This window comes from Centropristis striata, chromosome 2 (genome assembly GCF_030273125.1).
Source record: "Centropristis striata isolate RG_2023a ecotype Rhode Island chromosome 2, C.striata_1.0, whole genome shotgun sequence".
Lineage (NCBI taxonomy): Eukaryota > Metazoa > Chordata > Actinopteri > Perciformes > Serranidae > Centropristis > Centropristis striata.
Window position 1 is genome coordinate 41,364,788 of NC_081518.1, and position 20,776 is coordinate 41,385,563.

Below are 20,776 nucleotides of genomic sequence, written 5' to 3' on the forward strand. Positions count from 1 at the left end.
ATGCTCAGCATGTAAGGTATTTTATCCAAACCTGGCCTTTGTTTATTAAACCTAACTGTGTATAGTTTTTGTTGCCTAAATCTAACCATGTAATTTCTTTTTTCAACCTGATCTCAAAAAATGATGTGCCACAAGCACAGAATTCGGTGTTAGGAACTCATGGTCATTTCACGTAATTCTGTGAAACAGCCGAGTTAAATATTAATTAAATAAATATTAAATATACACGTATGGTTCGTGGTTGTAAAAAGGTTGCAGTTTCTGTGAATTTAGGCTATAAATTAGCTGACTTAGGTTTAGGGCAAATACCTTTCTGGTAAGGCATTAAAAAAGACAGTTTAAACAGTAAATTAATGTTCCCAAATGCTGGAAATGAAGCAATTATGAGGGTGAAGTTACACAAGTTACATAAACAATGTAAGTTACATTAAAAAGATTAAATTCACAAACCGTGAGTCACTGAAGATATGTAAAAAATGTAAGTTATGTAAAAACTACTTTTGTTTTCACACGGGATACGAACCAGGTGAAAGTCCAACGTTTGTTCGAAGTTAATATGTAATATCACACATTACGTGCCACAGCACAGAATTCGGTGTCAGGAAGTCCTACACTGCAAGAAAGCCAACTTGTATTTTTTGGCCTAAAACAGTGATTTAAGTTGGTAAAACTTGGAAATATAAATTATTGACATTTAGGGCAATAATGTAAGTTAGCACAATAAAGGAAGCCAGTCTGCTCAAAAACAAGTTGGTGAGTTGTTGTTACTTATATCTTTAAGTTGGGGTTCACAACAAGGGACAATAGTTCTGCTAACTCTTATTTCTTTGTTGTGAAATGCGGGAAAGCGTTGAAATTCGGTCATTAGCGAAAGCAGGCGGCTAACTGATGCTAGCGGCTAGCTGATGCTAAAAATCTGAATTCAGAGTTGAGCAAACTCAAAAACAAAACTTAAAATATTTAAAGTTTGTTGCCTTGAAATTTTGAGTTCACCCAACTTTTCTTTTTTTGCAGTGTACTGGTGGCGCGTAATTTTGTAAGATCAGGCAGTCTTTCCTAAACTTAATCATGTCATTTTGGTGAGTGAACCTAACAACGATGCAACCGGTCATTTAATTGTGTGATAGTAACCCTATTAACATATACAGAGGAGGTGGAGACTTTAAAGTCATTATTGTGGCTGAAAACAGCCATTTAATGGGTCCATAACATTAAAAATGGGTGCATGTTAAAGTCTACTTTTGTATACCACTACTTCTTTGTGAATGAAATACTTGAAATACAAATGAAGCACAGAATACTTTCTCATTTAATTAAAAACTTTACTGCAAAATTAACAAAACTGTTTCAGGTCAAATTATAGGGGGAAAAATTATTTCCAGCTATACACTGATTATGTGCGGTGAAATGTAAAAAGTAGAGCGCAATATTCAAATGATTTTCCCTCAAATTATTTGAATTTGAGTTAGTATGTGCTTGTTATTATCAATTTACACGACATCATTTTGCTTCATGATATCTTGATAGATGACTTAATCACAACATGATTCCATTGAAAGACAATAAATTATCACATTGAATTATCGTCCAACCCGACTGATTAGTAGTCACCCCCCGGTTGACCCCTTTAACAGTTTTAATGAGTGACATCACATCTGCGTAAGAAAACCACACCCATTCAGCAATATTTATAAAAATATATTTCACAAAGTAGGAAACAATACAGGGTATCTTAGATTACAGTACAGGGAGTAAATAATTGAACATACACATTTATAAGCATTAAAGCACAGTACAAAATATGATCTGCATGTAGGACTATTCCATATATATTGTTTAGTCTACCGAGAACTGCCATAATACTGTATCAGTACAAACTGAGTATGCACGCAGCTGTAGTGCCATTGAAATTCTCATTATGTGCAAGAGCTAACGTGCAGAGACAAACCTACCACCTCATTGAAAGCTAATGACGTTAGCAGTAACTCTATGTACAGTACAAGTCTTTTTTATTGATATCATACAGTGTAAGCACAATATGCACATGGTCTTGATTTGTGTCTTTATTTTTTCTTGGGCTAATGCGATCTGTGTTTCCTAAATGAGATTTGATGTTTGGAGGGAGTCACATACTCAATTGGACTATTGTGCTCAGACACTCACTGCCTGTACCTCAGAATATATTATGAGATATATTTCACACAGAATTAGCATGTGTCAGAAATGTCCCATTCCTGCAGTCCCAATTAGTTAGATCATCTGTATTGTTTCAGTAACGTAGAGCTCTTGTTTGATTGCTTACATCTAGTCTATATTATCAACTGCAATAAATTCATGATATGGTTTGGCTGTTATGAAATAGTGTTCAAGTGGTTGAAAAAACAGCTGAATGTGAAAAAATCTAAACACACTCACTTTTAAATTGTCAGCACAGAAAAAAATGATTAAAGAACAGAAATACAAAAACTCAGAACAATAATGAAGAATCAACACATCTCTTGTCAAAAAACAGTAGATTACAATTGTATTTAATGTTGCTTCTGTAAAAAGAAGGCCTCAGAGTTTCTACATTTCTCTTTTTTGTCTTCACATCAGTCTTTTATAGGCTAGTAACACTTGCGACCCACACCTGTAGCGTGTAAATACAAAGAGTTGTATAAAGCAAGCCTTTCTGGGCTTTAGATAGTTTATAAATGTGGCCACCAGAGAACATATCAAATGATAACAAATTCACCTTAAAGCCAATACTGGTTTGTCTTTTTGCTATTTTCAAATCATACATACATTCATCATTGTAATGTAGACCATATATTGCTTTTTCATTGTCATTTTCTTTCAGATCACCAGTCAGCTTGGTGGCTTAGGGAGACATGAAACAAGAGTCCCTCTGCAGCTTCTGAGGTCCAGCTTGCTGTCCATGGTGCATGGAGTGTCCGCTCAAGCTTCAGAGAACCCATCGATATCCGGTATTTCCTTTCATTGAGCAACTACCAGCAATCCCAGGGTTTTTCTGCTACTGGCAGTCACAGCAAATGACTAACACCCAAAATACTGCTAGACACTCCACAACGGAATCTAAGTTACACTCCACAAGAATCATAGATCTCCTAATAAAGACATTGTTTGGCTCAACAATTACAATGCGCTTGACGTAGTGGATGACGACTGCTATACCTCAATCTAAGAAGAATACAAAAAGGTGGCCTCCCTTGTTATTAACTGTTTTTTCTTTTTAAACACCTGTTTCTAAAAGCCAGCAAACCCCCTAGCATTTAATACACAAGTATGTGGAGAGAAAAGAAATCGGAAAGGTCTTTTTTTCTAACAAACCAAAGGTCAGGTTTCGCGGTCGCTCTCGCCCACAGAGTAGAGCTCCCCAAGTCTTCTGAAGCGTGGGCCCCACTCTCTGAGATAGTCATAGTTCTGGTCCGAGTCTGACGACGCCGTCTCCAGTGAGCTGAGGGAGCCGGCAATGGATCCCCGGCCCTCGTATCCATAGATCTGGATGGAGTCGTAAGGCGGCGCCGTGGGATCATTGTCTGCCTCGTGGAGCCGTACGTTGATGAATTCGTCTACGTCCACGCCGTTCGGACCGGAGTGCTGGCCCGCCCGGGGCATGAACTGCAGGTCAGGCTTGATGTCCTTACGTGGCAGGTAACCATTGATGCCGTCAGGGTTCTGCAGCGTTGCAATGTCGAAAGCCTCCGTGTCCTCCTCGCCACCTCCTTCGTCATCGTAACGGATAATGTTCTCCCTCACATCTTCATCGTCCTTTATGATCAAAGGCTCATTCTTGTGTCTCCTCAAGGTCACAAATAGTACTACTATTACTGTCAGAAAGACAGAAAGAAAGAAAGAAAAAAGAAAGAAAAAGAAAGAAAGAAGAAGTCTAGGTCAAGCTTTGAAAGTGGATTCTCTGTTAGTACAAGCAGATCATTCATCAAAGTCATATTATTTAAGTTTTCATCCACATCAGTGAAACAAATTCATGGTAATAATTAGGGATGGGCATCGCAGAGAAACTCACAATACGAAACCATCTTCATACGTTGCCCATGATGATGACCGTATCATAATACAATAATTCTGTGAGTCAATACATCGCAAGACAATAAGTCTGAACAAACTGCAACTTGTCTGTGTCCATGTTTACCATCTTTCCAATGTAAAATAGTCATAAATTTGTAAAAGGCCAAACTGCCAGAGAGCAGAACAGTACTGGAGATAAATGTTTAAAGGGAGGTTAGCTTTAACTCTAATTTAATCAGAATATATTTAATCAAACTTTACAACTACTTCAAAAGGTTTTCAAGGTGAACATTTAAAATAGAAGTGTAAGAACTGCGTGGAGAAATGAATTTCTAAAATATCTAAAAGCCCTCTGAGTAAGTTTAACATGGCACGACACACAAATTAAATTTGATTGACAAAAAGTGAGTTCAGGGGTCAGTTTGTGGCGGACATTGAATAAAGGAAGTGGTGAGTGGTTGCTGTGGTTACCATGAAACAAGCTGGAAAAGATCTAGTAAAAGAGTACTGAATGTGTCTTACACAGTCGGTCACCTTCAGTTTGTTTACACGCTAGTTAACCGTTTGAATGAGTGGAATGAGCGGAAAGAGACTGTCAACCTTTAAAGAGGAATTAATACAATATTCTTTATTGGTATTTTGTTCCACCCCTGGAAATGATTTCACAATGCAAAAAAGAAAAACCTCACCTAACAGCAGTATAATGCAGGCTAGGATGGCAATGAGAGCTCCCATGCTCAGGCCGATAGGTAAGACGTAGGCCTCCACGTTGCAGGACTGGACGATACCATCTTTACTGCATCCACACACTCGGATGGTCAAGGTGTTGGTGCTACTCATCGGTGGATTCCCATTGTCTGTCACAATGATTGGCAGGAAGTACATCTCCTGTTTCTGTCGCCGGAAGGTATCATGCTTGGCCAGAACACTGATTGAATTGTCTGTCAAGAGAGAGGTAAAGCCAGAGATGAATTTTTTCGCGATGATGTGTGAAAAACCCATTATTATTCATGGTGGCAACAGACTGAAGTTCTATTATTAAATCGTGTGAAGATCAGTGCAGCATGAGGGTAAACTAATTTCACATCAATCGTCACTATAGGCTCTCTAGCACTCTCATGGTCCAGTGCTGGAGATGGATTTCAGCCACCTTCCTTTTGCTATAGTCCAATTTGGGAATTCTGAAGGATGGCGAGCCCGAGTTTGCTGTCCCCCTTTGAAAGCAGAGGAAATGAAGGGACCACGGCGGGCGACACTGACTTAGAAGATGGCACATGTCGACCCAGAAAGGTGCCAGCTGCTCTTTGATGGCACTTCTGTGAAGCTGTCTGCTCATTAGCTAGCTCTCCTTACCCTGCTCACATTATCAAACACTCGCATTCCCATAAGAATCTACTCCTGCTGATCTTATGGAAAACGTACAAGATTTCTGATAGTCTAACCTTTGCCTCTCTGCTTGAGGGTGCACTGAAGAGGGAGGGAAAATAGATGTGGTGATATAGAGAGACGGGCCATGTTGAAACATCCGCATTGACAGAGCAAACTTAATGAAAAGATGGAATGCTTCATGATAGAATTATTTTCTTTGCACAATCTGTAATTGATGTGAACATATGCTCAGATTTATTTTCTTATGAGTGCTGCCACAAAGTGGTACGCTCTGCTTTGTGAGCACCAACATGTCTTATTTCATTTGGATCACTCAGCAGTGCACAATGAGTATGCAAGTATCTGCTATACTGGAGTAAACCATCAGGGCTTGTCCTCGTATACAGGTCATTTTCATTTTCTTGGCAACTATTGATGGTAAAAATAGAATTAAACATTTCCTGCCCGTCAGCCCTTCCACATAAAAAAGTCTGCTGCTCAAAGAAAAAGGCGTCTGTGCAGATAACTTTCAAACAGATTGAACTCACTACAAGAATGCTCTTTGTATAATTTTATATATTAGGGCACATTAAAAGTCTTTCATCTAGCAACTGATGAATTCTGATTAAAAAAAAACTGTGTACATTGAAATATTAATCATCACCATAACAAAAGCAAACGGCATTTGAATTAATTCTTCGCTATAAATAACTCAATATGTAGGAGGTTCCAAATGACAGCAGTGACAGCAGAAGTGACACTAATAGTCTGAAAACTTTTTGCACTTCTAAAGTCCCTTAAGATGATGTGAGCAATGAGACACAGCACATCCATGAATGCCAAATCAGTCGGACTTAAATGCTTTATAGTAGCACAATACTAAGGACTGAAAGAGGCTAAAAAGAACCAGTGGGTGAACCTTCTTACCACCCAAAGCAAGATTAGGGATTCATGATTTGGATTTTTTCCCCTTATTAGGATTATTTGACTGATTTGCACTTTTGATATGAATAACAATATTGGAGTAAATTATCATTTTTGCATCGTTATTCTCCTTTTTCTTGGGAAATATATTGAAATGATCATCGTGTGATTTTCTGCAAGGATTTTTTTAAAAATTCTGTAAAATATGATTTATAGGCCGGACATGTTGCAGCACCACAATACTTAGGTTAAGAATTGTATTTTGACACATATTTTGCCTATATTGAAATTTTGATGAAATACAATTTACTCTGCTGTTAGTTACATTCAAAGTACAAAAATAATAATTCTTATTTTCATTGTGAATTACAAAATAGTCATTGGGCCACCTGGCACCATGTCACAAGCCCCTGGGCTTGAATATCACTGTAACACAACATTCAGAGTGTAGCTTAAAGTCCAATTGACATCATAAGTCATCATTTTCGCAGTCAAAAATCATTGTCAAAATTATTTTTTCCCACTGTATTGCTAAAAGCGTAGAAAGGGTTTCCAGAGATACACGTGAAATGCTCCTTTAGCCTTCTAGCCTCTTAGTGGATGGGCAGGGTGATTGACAGCTGGTCCAGCAGGGGCACTGATGTGATGAAAACAAACCTGCACTACAAAATGTAGCTTACGAGCTGAGAACATTGTTGTCTTGGCAGAGGTATAAAAGAAAAAAGGACACTGACATTTAGTGAGGTTTTTACGCTGTTCAGTGTACTTTAACTAACAAGTTAATTATCTTGCAAAATCAGCAATCATGAGCAAGCTCTTTTATCTATAGGTGAAAGTTCATCTGGTAGCTTGTTCATCAAGTTGAAATGCAAACCAAGTACTATATCTAGTGGTATATCTAGTATTCAGTGCATGTTACCTTGAATTGTTAGCGAAAAGTGTGTTTTTCTTGCACACCTCAGTGAACAGAGAAAAAACTGAAAAAAATCATATCAAAATTATATCAAAACATCTGCTTAAGCCTGATACAGATGTTTCTAATGTGTGGGAAATACTATGATTTTAGGAAATATAAATGTGCTTGGGAGGTACTAAGCATATGACTGGATAAAGGACACTGTGATTATACTGACCTAGTTGTATGAGATTTTGAAACAGATGTTATAATTTGTTGTAAGTTGTTTTTCTGTTGTTAAACTTGACCTGCGTTTACTTTACTTTATCAAGGATTAACTTTTTATGTTTTCTTCTCAGATTGAAGGTAATGTGGTGAGTACTTGATGGTAATTTTAAAGGGGAATGCAATTTTCACTAAACAGCAGCCACTGTAGCCACAAGTGACGATTACAGGATAATGCAGTGATGTCCAAATGAAGCTTCATGAATCATTAGTTGATTTGTTGACCCCACTAGATTGCTCTCTTAGTTTAAAGCAGGGGTGTCAAACTCAAATACACGATGGGCCAAAATTTAAAACTTGAATAAAATCGCGGGCCAACATTGAACAAATAAACCTTTTAATATATACCAAACATGTTTTGCTTTAACATTAAATATGGAACCAGCAACGCTTATAAACATACAATATATAACTAAATAGTGCAGACATGCAAAATCAAATTTAAAATAAAAAACACATCAATGTCATTAATTTACAATAATAATATAATAATTTGGTATTGTCTCGCGGGCCAAATAAAATTACACTGGGGGCCAAATTTGGCCCGCGGGCCAGAGTTTGACACCCCTGGTTTAAAGTAAAAGGCTGAAGGAAAGCCAAAGCAAAGAGCGCCATCTAGTGGGCTGAGAAAATAAAGAAAATGTTTAATGAAGCTTCATTTGGATATCACTAGGATAATGCTAAGGGCTAAAACAAGATGTAACATTAGCATCATAAGCCACCGCAAGGTGCTTATCACACCAGACAAAGTAAGTATGTATCTGCAAAAAAAACTATTTTGTTGCTTATGAGTTTAAAAATGTGTAAGCAGAAGATTGTGTAATTTCCTAACAGAGTTTAAATGAGTTTGAAAAGAGTTTCCATCAACATAATTTAAATCTTGGCAGCGTGGTTAATGTATGTTGTCTCAATTACTGAGAACGAGATGCTCTGCTCTGGTGCTGCCACGCCTGCTGATCACAGAGTTGTCAAAGTGCTCGATATCTTGTATACAGCTGGTCAGAACCTTAGCCGTCTTCCTCAGTGTGGGCAGCCCCTAACCTCTTCACTGTGCAATCCCTACAATTAGACTCATCATCGCAAACAAAAGCAGCACACAGAGGCTCACAGGAGCCTGACGCTCTTCACTCAAGTGTCTCCCACAGCTGCCGAATCAGATAGAAATAGTCACTGAAGTGCTGGGGGATATGGTGAGATGGGCTTCTCTTCTCTGTTCGGAATTAGCAATACCATAGACAAGTGGTTGGTGCAGTATGTAATATATAGAGAGCTGCACCACAACATATATTTACTGTGGCTGTAGGCAAGCGAGCAAGATATATACAGGCTTTTTAGTCGTTTGGACTGATGCAGAGCTGTGCTTAAACTGGTGAAACATTTCTAGTGTGTTTTATCTGTTACATCATCTTAAGAAACTATTAAATCTCTTCGTAACAAAAGGGCAGGGTTCAGGAACCTGCCTGTTTTATACACTTTGAGGTTGATCCACTTAAGATTTAGTATTTTGCAGCAAGTGTGTGCCTGTTAAACAGCCCTGATTTTTTGACTTTTCACTTTCTGACAGAATTTTTTGTACATGTGTGACAAGAAAAATGTGATTTAGTCATTTTAGTCATTGCTCAATGTGTCAAAGGATGTATACATATACTTAGACAAGGCCATTTTCACTTTGCCTGCCTGGCATCTCATGTTCCTGCCTTATAATGTACCTGTTTCAAAAGTAAAAGCTTTTTATACTTCTCAAAAAACAGCTAGTACATTTGATGACCTGATTTTTATGGACTCTTTCCTCCGTCAGAAAGAGGTTGCAGTATGTTAGCCTGCAGCCTGAGCGTCGAAACAGAAGGCTAGTACCATATGAAGATTATTTGCCCCAAGCTGAAAACATTACACAATGTCATCATGAACACAGCCTGTTCAGAGCCAGTTATAGAGTAGAGGCAGGAGAAGAAGAATAGAACGAAGACAAAAAAGAAACGGCAAATAAACCAATCAGAGTATTTAGCAAATAAATTTAGTACCATCTGCCAAGCTGCAACAGCTCCTAGGAAGTCACCCTACATTGAGCTGCAAGACTACCAGGAAAAGCCATTTGGATCCCATTCATTTAGTTTCCCTCAAAACGCACTGGGGAGTAAAAAGAAGCTGGTGTCCAGACAATTTCACATCTGCTAATTGTGAGCTACACTGATCCACCAGATTTCATCTCGAGTACGGCTAACACGCCACGGGTTAGAGATTAGAGTTGAAAGCCATTGGAGAAATTTACAGAAACTTCAGTCATGCTGCCACAAAAGACTTACTTCTCTTTGCTTTTGTTTTCTCACCTCGGTTGTTTTTGATGGTGAAATTGGGGTTGTTGAGCATCTCCGGGACTAGACGATACTCAAAGTAGTGTCCCTGGATCGGGTCGTCTTTGTCCACCGCGCTGACAGTCTGGATCACCTGTGGTAAAAACAGAGAGACAAGAAGATATACAGAGGAGGGCTCCAAGTCATTAGAGGAGGCAGCCTATTCATTACTCTGTTTTTGCCACTGCAGATTGCCTCAGTCTAATACTGGCTGGATCACACCTGATGAAATATATGCCCTATTCATTCCTGGAGTTTCAGATTATTATCAATGAGGTCCTGTCTAGTCTGGCACACTTTGAGGCTCCTGGCTCTATCTGTTAATCTGTCATCATAGGTCTTATCGTGCTGTACGTCTTTATGATTGATTGGAAATTAGAATTCAGGCCCTGCAGGACAGTTTCCCTTTTTTTCCGTTCCCCTCCTTTCAATGAAGCTCCCTATTGTACATACACAGGTCCTCTGAATGAGGTCGATTGATGAGAAGGAGAATGCTAAATACTTGTCCAGAATTTTTGGCTGCAGGAAGCATTGTGCCATCTGGAGGAGGACATGAAAGACAGTCTTGAATTATGATCCACTCTGATCAATCCTGACTGCTCTCATTTCCCCCTTTGCTCCATGCACACTGTGTCAAGGGAGGACTGTTGCAGGGAAAAAAAGGTCTGTACTCCCACCTCTGTAGTTTCCCAGTGAAATAAATAGGCTATAATTCACCGTGGCCAATCATTACAGGGGAGGAGTGAGAGACAGAAAGAAAAGGAAAGAGAGAACGATAGATCACTGGTTTGATGAATGAGCCACTTTTTTCCTTACCTGTCCAGGTTTTCCATTTTCACACAGAAAGGCCTCGTATTCAGTGGCAAATTCAGGGGCATTGTCATTAATGTCCATTACTCTGATGGCCACAATCGCCCTCGATATCTGACTGTGGTTTCCTAATAGATAGATAGAAAGATAGAAAGATAGATAGATAGATAGATAGATAGATAGATAGATAGATAGATAGATAGATAGATAGATAGATAGATAGATAGATAGATAGATAGATAGAGTAAGGGAAAAAGTAGGGGGAGACAAAAGGAGATAAATGAGAAAAAGACAATCAGCAAATATAAAACAGGATAGCAAAAAAAAAAACAAGGTTACACATGAAATCCCAGGTAAATTCTGTGACCTAGTTTTAATTTCCTTTATTTTCCATCTTTATTTCTCCCTTCATTTCCTGAGCTGATGGGAGGACAGATGATAAGCCACATCAATCTACATTTCAGCCGGTATCGGCGATGCAAAACAGGATTCTAGGCAACAGAAAAGGAAAAAAATCCCATTCAAAGTGCTTTTGAAAATCCCCTGTACACTGTAATGTTTAAAACATGAGGGTTAAAACATGCATATTAATGAGTCATTGGTAACTGAAGTCTAAAAAGACAATAAAAGGCAGTTTAATTAGATTAGATTTTGATTGGAATTATTCATCGCTGGTAATTGACAGTCCCTTTCGAGAGTCCACATAAGCGGTTGTATTTATTAATCAGTAGTGCAAATGCCAACTTTTAAAGCAATTATGTATTAATGTGGCCCCAAGTGGGCTGTGTCACTGTGGCCAATGACACTGGTATCTTTATATTTTCAAATCTGTTGATTCATTTACTTATTTGGTTTCAGGGAACTTGCCCCTACTGTCATCTTCTAAGAAGAATAAATAGCTAGTGCATTGTCTTTTAGACACAAATCTAAGATTGCTGGAGCAGAGGGATTGTCTCTCATAGTAGCAGATAGCAAGGTAGACTTTGCTCAAGTCAAAGAAAATTAATCTAAAGTATAATAGTAAAGTCATTTTGCCTTAATTTTCAAAGCTTTTCTTGAGTCAACCGCTTGACAGACATGTTTAATTGTAGCAGAAGCACATGCAGTCATAAAGCCAGAAAACGTAGCCTACCCATTAATGGTGTAGTATTCAATGCTTGAGAAAGATTGTTGATTGAGTTCTGAAAGTCGTCAAAAACGTAGTTTTGGTATAGTGTTCCATTAAGAAACCAATGAGTTAGTATTTGTTTGATTGTCTTTAAACGGGGTAGGGCTGGGCGATATGGCCCTAAAAGAATACCACGATATTTCAGGCTATTTTTGCGATAATGATTATTCTTCACGATATTACGAAATACTTAAAAAGATATAGAAAATATGTTTTTTTTAGTCTGTATAAATAAATAAAAATCAAAAAATGTAGTGTGAAGTGCAAATCTCAACAGTTGCCAAATACAAAAATGTTTACTCTTGACTCTTGAGTATGAGCAAATAATAAAAAATAACCATTTAGGGGTTCCGGGGCATATTTTAATGACAAAGGTTCTTGTATGTTTTATTTAAGGCATCTTATTTTGACAGTCTTCTTCTGTGGTGGGTTCTGTTAACACACCATGCTCTTATTTTGAAAGCTGCATGTGTTTAGCGACAGAGAGTAAGTAGCTTTTTGTGATTGAAACAACTTTAATTGTTAGCCTTACGCCACTACATCAAGAAGTAGGAATGTTGCCAATATCATGCATTTTTTTTAACCATAAAAAAAATATACCGATATTATCGTGAACGATACAATATGGCACACCCCTAAAACGGGGTCACGTTTACTATGTTTACAAGATGAGCCCATACAAACGCTTACACCCCCTTTACTAGTATTCATGACAGTGGAAAATATCTAAATGCTCTGAGTTCACAAGGTGTGACATGTATGATGTTTTCCGAAAAAATGTCGGAGGCCATGGATGTACATTTTTTGGTGAATGCTAAGTTGATATATTGCTATTTTATTCGTACAACAATTTCCTTTGTAATTTCACAATATGTCATGTCATGAGGAAAATATTTCCAATGGCCCTTACACAGTAGCATTTGGACATAATTGCCATTGCTTCGCAATTTACGAGTTCAAGAGTTCCATTTGAAGGCAGCCGATGACTTTGGGATTGAACTCAACAATCAGCTATCTTTTCTCCAGAATTGCATTCTACTCCCTTAATGTCAATAAGAAAGCATCTATCAGAAATTTGCTGGCATTAGCTAAATTACGCTACCTTATGCGGAGCAGTAGCAGCAAAGTGCAATGAAATTAGTAATTTGTGGCAATTAGAAATGAAAGGAAAGTCCTGTTTTGTGGTAGGTACTGTAGATGTTTAGTACTTGTTGCCAGGCCGCTTCCTTTCTTTTAAATCCGCTTTGTACTTCTTCTCTACTTCTTGCTTATTCACAGAATATGTTGTTTGTCTGCCCCCTGGCATTTCAGAGAATACTGCAAAGAACAATGTGTCAAGCATAAATGCTTCTGCATGCTCATAGTTGCGTGGTATGAACAAAGTATAAACAAAGCTTTATAGGCTGTTTTACTGCCTAGGAATTAAACTATTGGTAAGAGCACTTCTTCTCACTCTAGCTGTTTCGTATACCAACAGATACCTATATTCTTATGACTTTATTCTAATTCTTTTTTTTTGCCATTCTTTTTATTGCCAAGTTCACATTGGTTAGAATACATGTTTCACACAAAGCAATCATAGTTGTATATGCTTTTTTGGTATACAAGGAAAAAAAAAAGAATAAAAGTTAAAACAAATCAAAAACAACAACAAACAAACAACACGGCAGCATCTTAAAATATAAATAGATTGGATATATTCTAATTCATTTTAATAAAAACTAAGGTAACACTTTACAATAACCATCATTTATAAAGGTAAATTGATAGTTTATTAATGTTAAATCATCATTTATAAATGGCAAATGGATAGTTTATTAATGTAAGTTAATAGTTACTTTACCACTAATACACAATTCAATTCTAATTAAAAATATTCATCAATGGACTTTTTATTAATGGTTTATAGTTGCACTCATAACATTTTAAACACTATTTTAAGCATTCGTTAATGATTTCCAAATTAGTTATATAGCTTTAAGAAAATGGTTGAAAAAAACATCTATAAAGATTAAATATGTAGACCTAATTGTAGTACTTTGTAACTGGTTAATATTTGGTTTATTAACCATCTATAAACATAACTTAGATGGTTATTGTAAAGTGTTACCAAAACTAATCATGGAGAAGTGGGCAATATACCCCAGAAAATTATGGCCATCAGACAGGCCAGAAGATGCATTGAAAAAGCGGTAAGCAGTGAGAAGAGGGGAAATTGACAGTGTGATAGACAGTGATAGATGGATTAGGGCAGAGGGAGAGAAGGAGACAGAACCCCCCTCCACAAAAGTGACTTTCCCCCAGCAGCAGACAGGGAATAGAGTCTGATTAGTCAGATGTCAACTGGTGCGGGGCGGCAGAACGCGCCTCCGTTTGGGTGGCAAATGGCATCGGGATAGAACTGGGAACACATCTATTCCTCTTCACGCCAGAGAAGACACCGGCTTCCCTCCCATCCGTGAAGAATAGCAAAACTGCCATATTTATTTTGGCAAATTCCTATTAGGTGTTCTCAGAGATGCCACTATCTCGAGCCACAGTTACTTTGCCAAGAGGCATGAAAACACGCTTTAAATGTATGGGTGCAAGGAAATGACAAGGCAACCGGCTTATCAAATGAGACTTATTCAATTCCTCCAACGGGGCTGCTACGATGGTGGGATTTGTCTGTGCTGCACGGCCAAAACATTATGACAGCATTTGGGCTTTCATTTATTCTGACAATTAATGTGTGTTTCCTTTGATTAAGGAAAGAAAGGGACAGATAGAGGATGAGACACAGAGAGAAGGAGAGATAAAGCGGAAGAGGACAGAGAAAAAAAGTTACAAGCTGTGTAAATTTCTATTCCAATAGCTTTAAGGGGTACATTAAGCTTTATCACAACATACAGCCCCCCTGAAACAATCTGTATGCAAATAAAGCCTTACATATGGTTTGAGCTGTTTGTAGCTCTGCCGGCAAGATTTTCTACGTAGTCAGTGAGTTTTGCGGTTCGCAGATGTTCTTTAATCTGTAATGGATGCTGGCGTTGGAGCAATCCACTCTGGAGCATGTCTTTAAAACTGTTTATTTGATACGTCTTAATGTTCTTGCACTTCCACAAATTGACTACTGAGCTGTTTAATTCAATCAAAACTCAGCAAATTAACGTATTTAATGCCTCTGTGGATTCAAATGCTAATTGTTTGTGCCATACTCTGAGCGATTAAAAGCGCTGGTTTACAAAGCGATATACTGTTGAACAGAGGATTGTGTGTAGCAGGTCAGTGATTCCTTTCACTGAGACAAGCCATGAAGAAGAAGGAGATATCGTACGTGTCTCCCCGCAGTTCAAAGTTTTTAAAACTTGCGTGCCAGTGAATGTCTTATAGTATGTTAATTTTGTAAAACAGGGCATTACAATTCATGAGGAATGGAGTTCACAGCAGGGGACAGCAAAGTCAGGAGAGGTTACTTACTGACTTCTGTGGCGGTTACTGTGATGTTGTGCCACATGTCTGTCTCCCGGTCCAGCGGTTTGGCCAGCGTGATCTTCCCATCATCCACGTTAATGTTGAACTGCCTCTCCAGGTCCGTGTGCCGGTCGATGAAGTACCTGCAAAGACAATCAGTAATTTGAGCCAAAACTCTTTAGCGACCCAGCATCTTTTGCAGTCCTTTGGGTGTTGTGGCTAACATTGCCGTATATCCATCAAGAAATACCTGTAGATTAATGTACAGTTAAAACAGCAGGAAATCAATAATTATCTACGGGATAATTACAGCTTTCACATGAGCAGCAGGGGGCATTAAATCCTAATAAGGTCCGAGAAGCCCCCCTCCCCCCGATCACATCAACATCTCCCTCCTGCAAAAAACACCATTAGTACATGTTATGTCAGGTTAAGAGATGGGGTGTTGTTAACCCTGTTTGGGATCTGTCAACACTCAATGGCCCCCAAAGGCTTTGCATTAATGAGTTTGGACAGCATTGTGCCCCACATGAGTACCAACAGCAGAGGGGGGGATGGGAGGGGATAATGGATGTAATGGAGATGAACCAATGACCGGCCGGCTATGTGTGACCTTGTCTGATCTTCGACTAAATGATTTTGTTTGCTTTTCAAACCACTAGTGACTTTTAGGTCTTTGTGAATAGAGCAGCACATTTTCAACTAGAGGTGTAAAGACATATTATTATCTCTATCTGTATCTGTTCAACCAACAACATCCACGCAAAACAAATTGTCATTCAAAAAATTACTTAAGACGCACTTGATGCCGCCCACCAAATGAATGATTACTAATATGTTGCGATTTATTTTGTTTTCTTATTTTATTTATTTTTCTCTGCTATATCTGTAGCCGGATGATTCTTCCTTTTAAATGTTCTCTAATGAAATGACAAATTATAAGTGTATACAGCTGATATGGACAGTATAGACATCTGAATTAATGATTTTTGCAGTATATCATTTGTCGGGTAAATATGAATGTAGAATTTTTAACAGTATTGCATGTATGTATTAATTGAGTTTGTTATTGTTTTTCTTGTATGTACTGTTTTTGTTTATGTTGTTTGTATGTCATTTTCTATGCCTTTTTAGGGACCCCAGGAAGACTAGCAGTCGCCAAGGCGTCAGCTAATGGGGATCCATTCAATAAACAATAAACAATAAACATTATCTGTGTCTGTATCTGTATTCAGATAGAAGACAGGGCACTTTAAATCGGACAAATGTTGTATTTTCTAGCCTTGATTTTATTGGGAATGCAATTTCTGTCCCTTTAGAGCATCAATTAATTTAACATGGGCATAAAATTAATTATGAAATATATTTACACATCCTTATACTGTAACTGCAATTTTGCTTTCTCTCTGTCTCCATCTTTATCTTTATTTCCAACTAAACTATGTTTAATGAACTCTCCGACCCCCAACTGGGAGACTGAACAATCACAACTAGTTTTATGAATCAAAGATTCTGTTTTGCATTGGAAATATGATCTATTTACAGTAAAAATACAGAGAAAGGAAAATATCCTTCATTTGAAAGGAAACAATGATTTTGCGTTTGCATATGTAGTTATATTCTAATTGAGTATTTTAATTGGGGAATTAAAACACAGACTACGGCTAAAACTACAGGTTTTACGCTTCATTTAATAGGTTGTGAGGGTTTCAAAGAAATCAAGCTGCCATACCAGGCATTTGTCTCATGCTAACCTATCATGTACATAACTTAAAATAACATTGCATGCAACTTCTCTACCTCTCTCTGTGTTACACTCTCCCTCAGACATGCACATACACAGTGTGTGTGGCGTTTCCAGTACCTTGGACAGTGCTGTGAAGCTCAGTCCAGTGCAGAGGCGGGAACCACTAATGTGTAGTAAATGAAACGACTAGTCAGGGAAATTAAAGTCCTGTGTAGCAAACAGAATGGGCATTTTTTTCTTGTTGCCAACCTCAATGATATAATGTGACGCTGACAGACAGACATGTCCCCGTGATGTGATGCCATTTGACCCCATGACTTCTCTTTTTAGCCTCCTTGAACATTAATCCAACAGTGTTGCAGAGCCTGTATCTGTAAAGTGATCCTTTTCCTGATTCTGTTCCTCTGTGACCCTTCCCGTGACACACTGACTTTGTGAGACTTGTGCAGTTTTAAGAATACAGTGGCAAGACATAAAAAACTCCCTCGAAATAAATAAAAAATAAATAAAAACTCCAGCAGCGGGTATGAAATTGGAATCCACATAAAAGAGAATTTTTCGATGCCACTTGAAGCTGTGAAATCGCTCTTTCATGTTGCAACGCGTACAGCGCCAATTCTTGGGACAAGCCCACACAAAACTGACTAAAAAAGAATCTGTCATTGTGGGTCATCTTTGCTTTTCTGCATGTTTCATTTGCCATTATGCGTGACTGTCATAAACATCCTACTCACCTAAAACACTGGGGCGCAGTGATTCACGTGAGCTAATTACACCGTGTACCGCACAAGTGTTTTCCATATACCTCCAGGAAAAACGCTCTCTGTTCCCTTCTCTCTCACATCTTCCCTCACAATCTTTTACCCCTCTTACTCACTCAACAGTCAGAAAGTATTTTCTTTTCCATCCAGCTGGGTCTCTCGCTCTTCCTAATCCAATCCCCCTATCCAATTCTTTGCAGACCCCTTCCCCACACAGACATCCCTCGGCCACCAGGCGCCCCGCTCACCCCGTCTCCCTTCCTTCCTAACCCTGGGTCTTGTACCATCTTGCAGTGGAACTGCTCATCCCTATCAGTGCAGACCTGTTGGCAGGAACCCTACAGTGTTTGTGTGAGAGAGAGAAGAGATAGGGAGGGATACACAGGGGTGGAAAGAGAAGAAGAGAGAGCACCAGAGAAAGCCAAAGACAAAGTCACAATAACAACAATTTATATGAAGGAGGCTGCTGCTTATACAAGAATGATAGGAAATGAAATAAATAAACCACTGGCCCAGATTCCAATTGTTGGGAAGATGTACCGAGCCGTGACATTTCCATTTTTGAGATGAAATGGTGTAAAATCCTCCAGACGCCGGGCTGGGAGAGGTCCATGAGGACCCCCCCTTCCTCACCAACCACCCCCCTACCCCCACCACTCTCTCTCTCTCTTTCTCTCGTGCCCTGCAGACGCAGAGCACTTTCAAGACAGGCAGACAGCAGCAAACCACATGGGAGCAGCCTCTCTCCTGCAGACTGAGTGGATCCCAGTCAAACTCTGACAGCCTCACGTGGAAGCGAGGAGACAGACCCTGAAATGTTCTGCCACCTGTCACTCAAACTGACAACGTGATGTGAAAAGAATTAAAAGCAAATAAAAAATGATATCCAGCGTTATACGTGCACGGTTTTCCTGAGTGTGATGTGAGATTGTGTGCATATGTGCGTGTCCCTGTGCGTGCATCGTCTCGCTTCAGCTTTTTTCACAGGCCTTTAAAAGCCACTGAGCTGACCTCAGAAAAACTGTTAAACATCGCGGATAGGCTGTTTGTGTCAAATATTAGACAGCAGTGAAGACTTCTGATGCAACAGACACTGAAATATATTCAACCTCAACATAAAACAAACATAATACGCTAATCAGAATGCATCAGTGTGACAGAAGCTGTGCCGTGCATAAAAAAAGATAACCATAAGCTGCAATCAGTGAGATCATTATTCGTTTTTTCCCTCTCATTTATGATCCTTTGGTGCATTGATGTGGAGTCTCTGCACTGCATTTCTCACAGATCACCTGTCAATCAAACAGTGTGTCCAGGACATTTTCTCTGTTTGAGCTTCTGTGGGTGGCAATCTTTTGTCTCCTTAGCCCTGGTAGCTATCATTGCTCATGCTAACTAACCAGTGAGCTTTCTTTTCTATCACATAATGTGTGTCAAAGGATGTTCTCTCTCAGAAAGATGTACCAGACAGTGGGCAGGAACGTTTATCAACAAGAAATTAATCTAAAATGTGATGTTAAAGTAATGTTGAATTCCTTTTTTTGGGGCCGACCTTGAAAAATCACTTTGGCAGCCACCATCAAACCTTTGGCATTGATCATGTTGCTGTAGAATTGGTTCTGTATCACAATGATGTGCAAACTGAAATTGATTCAATCTGGCATAAAAAATTTTAAAAAAGCAGAAGAAATTCTCTGTCAATAAGAGACACTAAGGTTTATTTTTTCCTGAAGATAGGCACAAGTATGATTGCATTTAGTATCCAACTGGACTGTGATTATATGTTCTTTATGTAAAGGAATAAGTGTAAAAAGGGGGGGGGGGGTGCTGCTGCCACATTAAAGGGGCACTCTACAGATTTAACTCATTAGTATTAATACTTAGCATGAAAAATACATGTATAATGTCTAACACCTTACACTGCAAAAAAAGTTTTGTTTTTGAGTTTGCTCAACTCTGAATTTCTCTGGCACGATTGTAACGGCGCTATGAAATGTCAGCTAATGTTGCAACCACAATTTTGATTTAGCATTGATGCGCTAATGGCTACTCTTGTAGCTGTAACAAGCAGCGCCGCTAGCATCAGTTAGCCGCTAGCGTCAGTTAGCCGCTAACTTTCGCTCATGACCGAATTTCACAACAAAGAAATAAGAGTTAGCAGAACTATTGTCCCTTGTTTTGAACCCCAACTTAAAGATATAAGTAACAACAACTCACCAACTTGTTTTTGAGTTGAATTTTCTTCCTTTGTTGTGCTAACTTACATTATTGCCCTAAATGTCAGTAATTTATATTTCCAAGTTTTACCAAATTAAATCACTGTTTTAGGCCAAAAAATACAAGTTGGCTTTTTTGCAGTGTACCAGGATTTTTTTTTGGCATAAACCTAGGTCAGTGGTTTTGAAGTCTAAATTCACAGAAACTGCAGCCTACAATCGTGAACCATATGCGTGTGTATAATGACGTGTGTGCCATTTTTAGAACGCTCATATGAGTCGTTATGGGTGGTGTTGATGAAACGGTCTATTCTGTCATTTAGGTTGGAGATCTTGTTGCCCTTATGACATCATCAGGGTCGTCCAGTTTCATGAATAATGGGGAATCTAGGATCCAGTGTTTCTCGACCATACTGGGGAATAAAGGCCAAGTACTTTATAAAACGAGTAATACTACATTTATGTACCTTTGATCAATGGTAGCACAAGGGCCACAAGTGACAACAATCTGTAACAGCAATTTAATTAGAGAAGAGTTATGAAGCCATTTAATAATTTCAGATTACAAGATATCAACTACCTGTATTGACACAGTATGAATCTAATGAAATATATTAGTCTGTAATTAGGGATAAAAACTATTATTATTATGATACACTTATAGATGCAAAATATAAAATAGATTAATTGTATTAATTGATTTTGCAAGACTACTAGCTGTATTTAATTAATTAATGATTAGTTTTATCACTCGTGAAGTCAAGATTTC

General features: G+C 38.5%; 1 protein-coding gene across 2 annotated transcripts in view; it reads right to left on the bottom strand.

Annotated features, from left to right (window-relative positions):
- Positions 1-1,449: 1,449 nt before the first annotated feature.
- Positions 1,450-20,776, bottom strand: part of cdh8 (cadherin 8) — a 132,958-nt gene continuing 113,631 nt past the window's right edge. The window contains exons 8-12 of one of the 2 annotated variants that reach the window (XM_059351455.1): positions 15,290-15,426; positions 10,669-10,790; positions 9,829-9,946; positions 4,719-4,970; positions 1,450-3,824 (exon numbers count right to left, since the gene is read on the bottom strand). In XM_059351455.1, the coding sequence (XP_059207438.1) occupies positions 3,337-3,824; positions 4,719-4,970; positions 9,829-9,946; positions 10,669-10,790; positions 15,290-15,426 (1,117 nt within the window). In that variant the 3' untranslated portion in view covers positions 1,450-3,336. Of the gene's footprint in view, positions 3,831-4,718; positions 4,971-9,828; positions 9,947-10,668; positions 10,791-15,289; positions 15,427-20,776 lie in introns of both variants that reach the window. The other variant, XM_059351448.1, reaches the window with a different exon arrangement.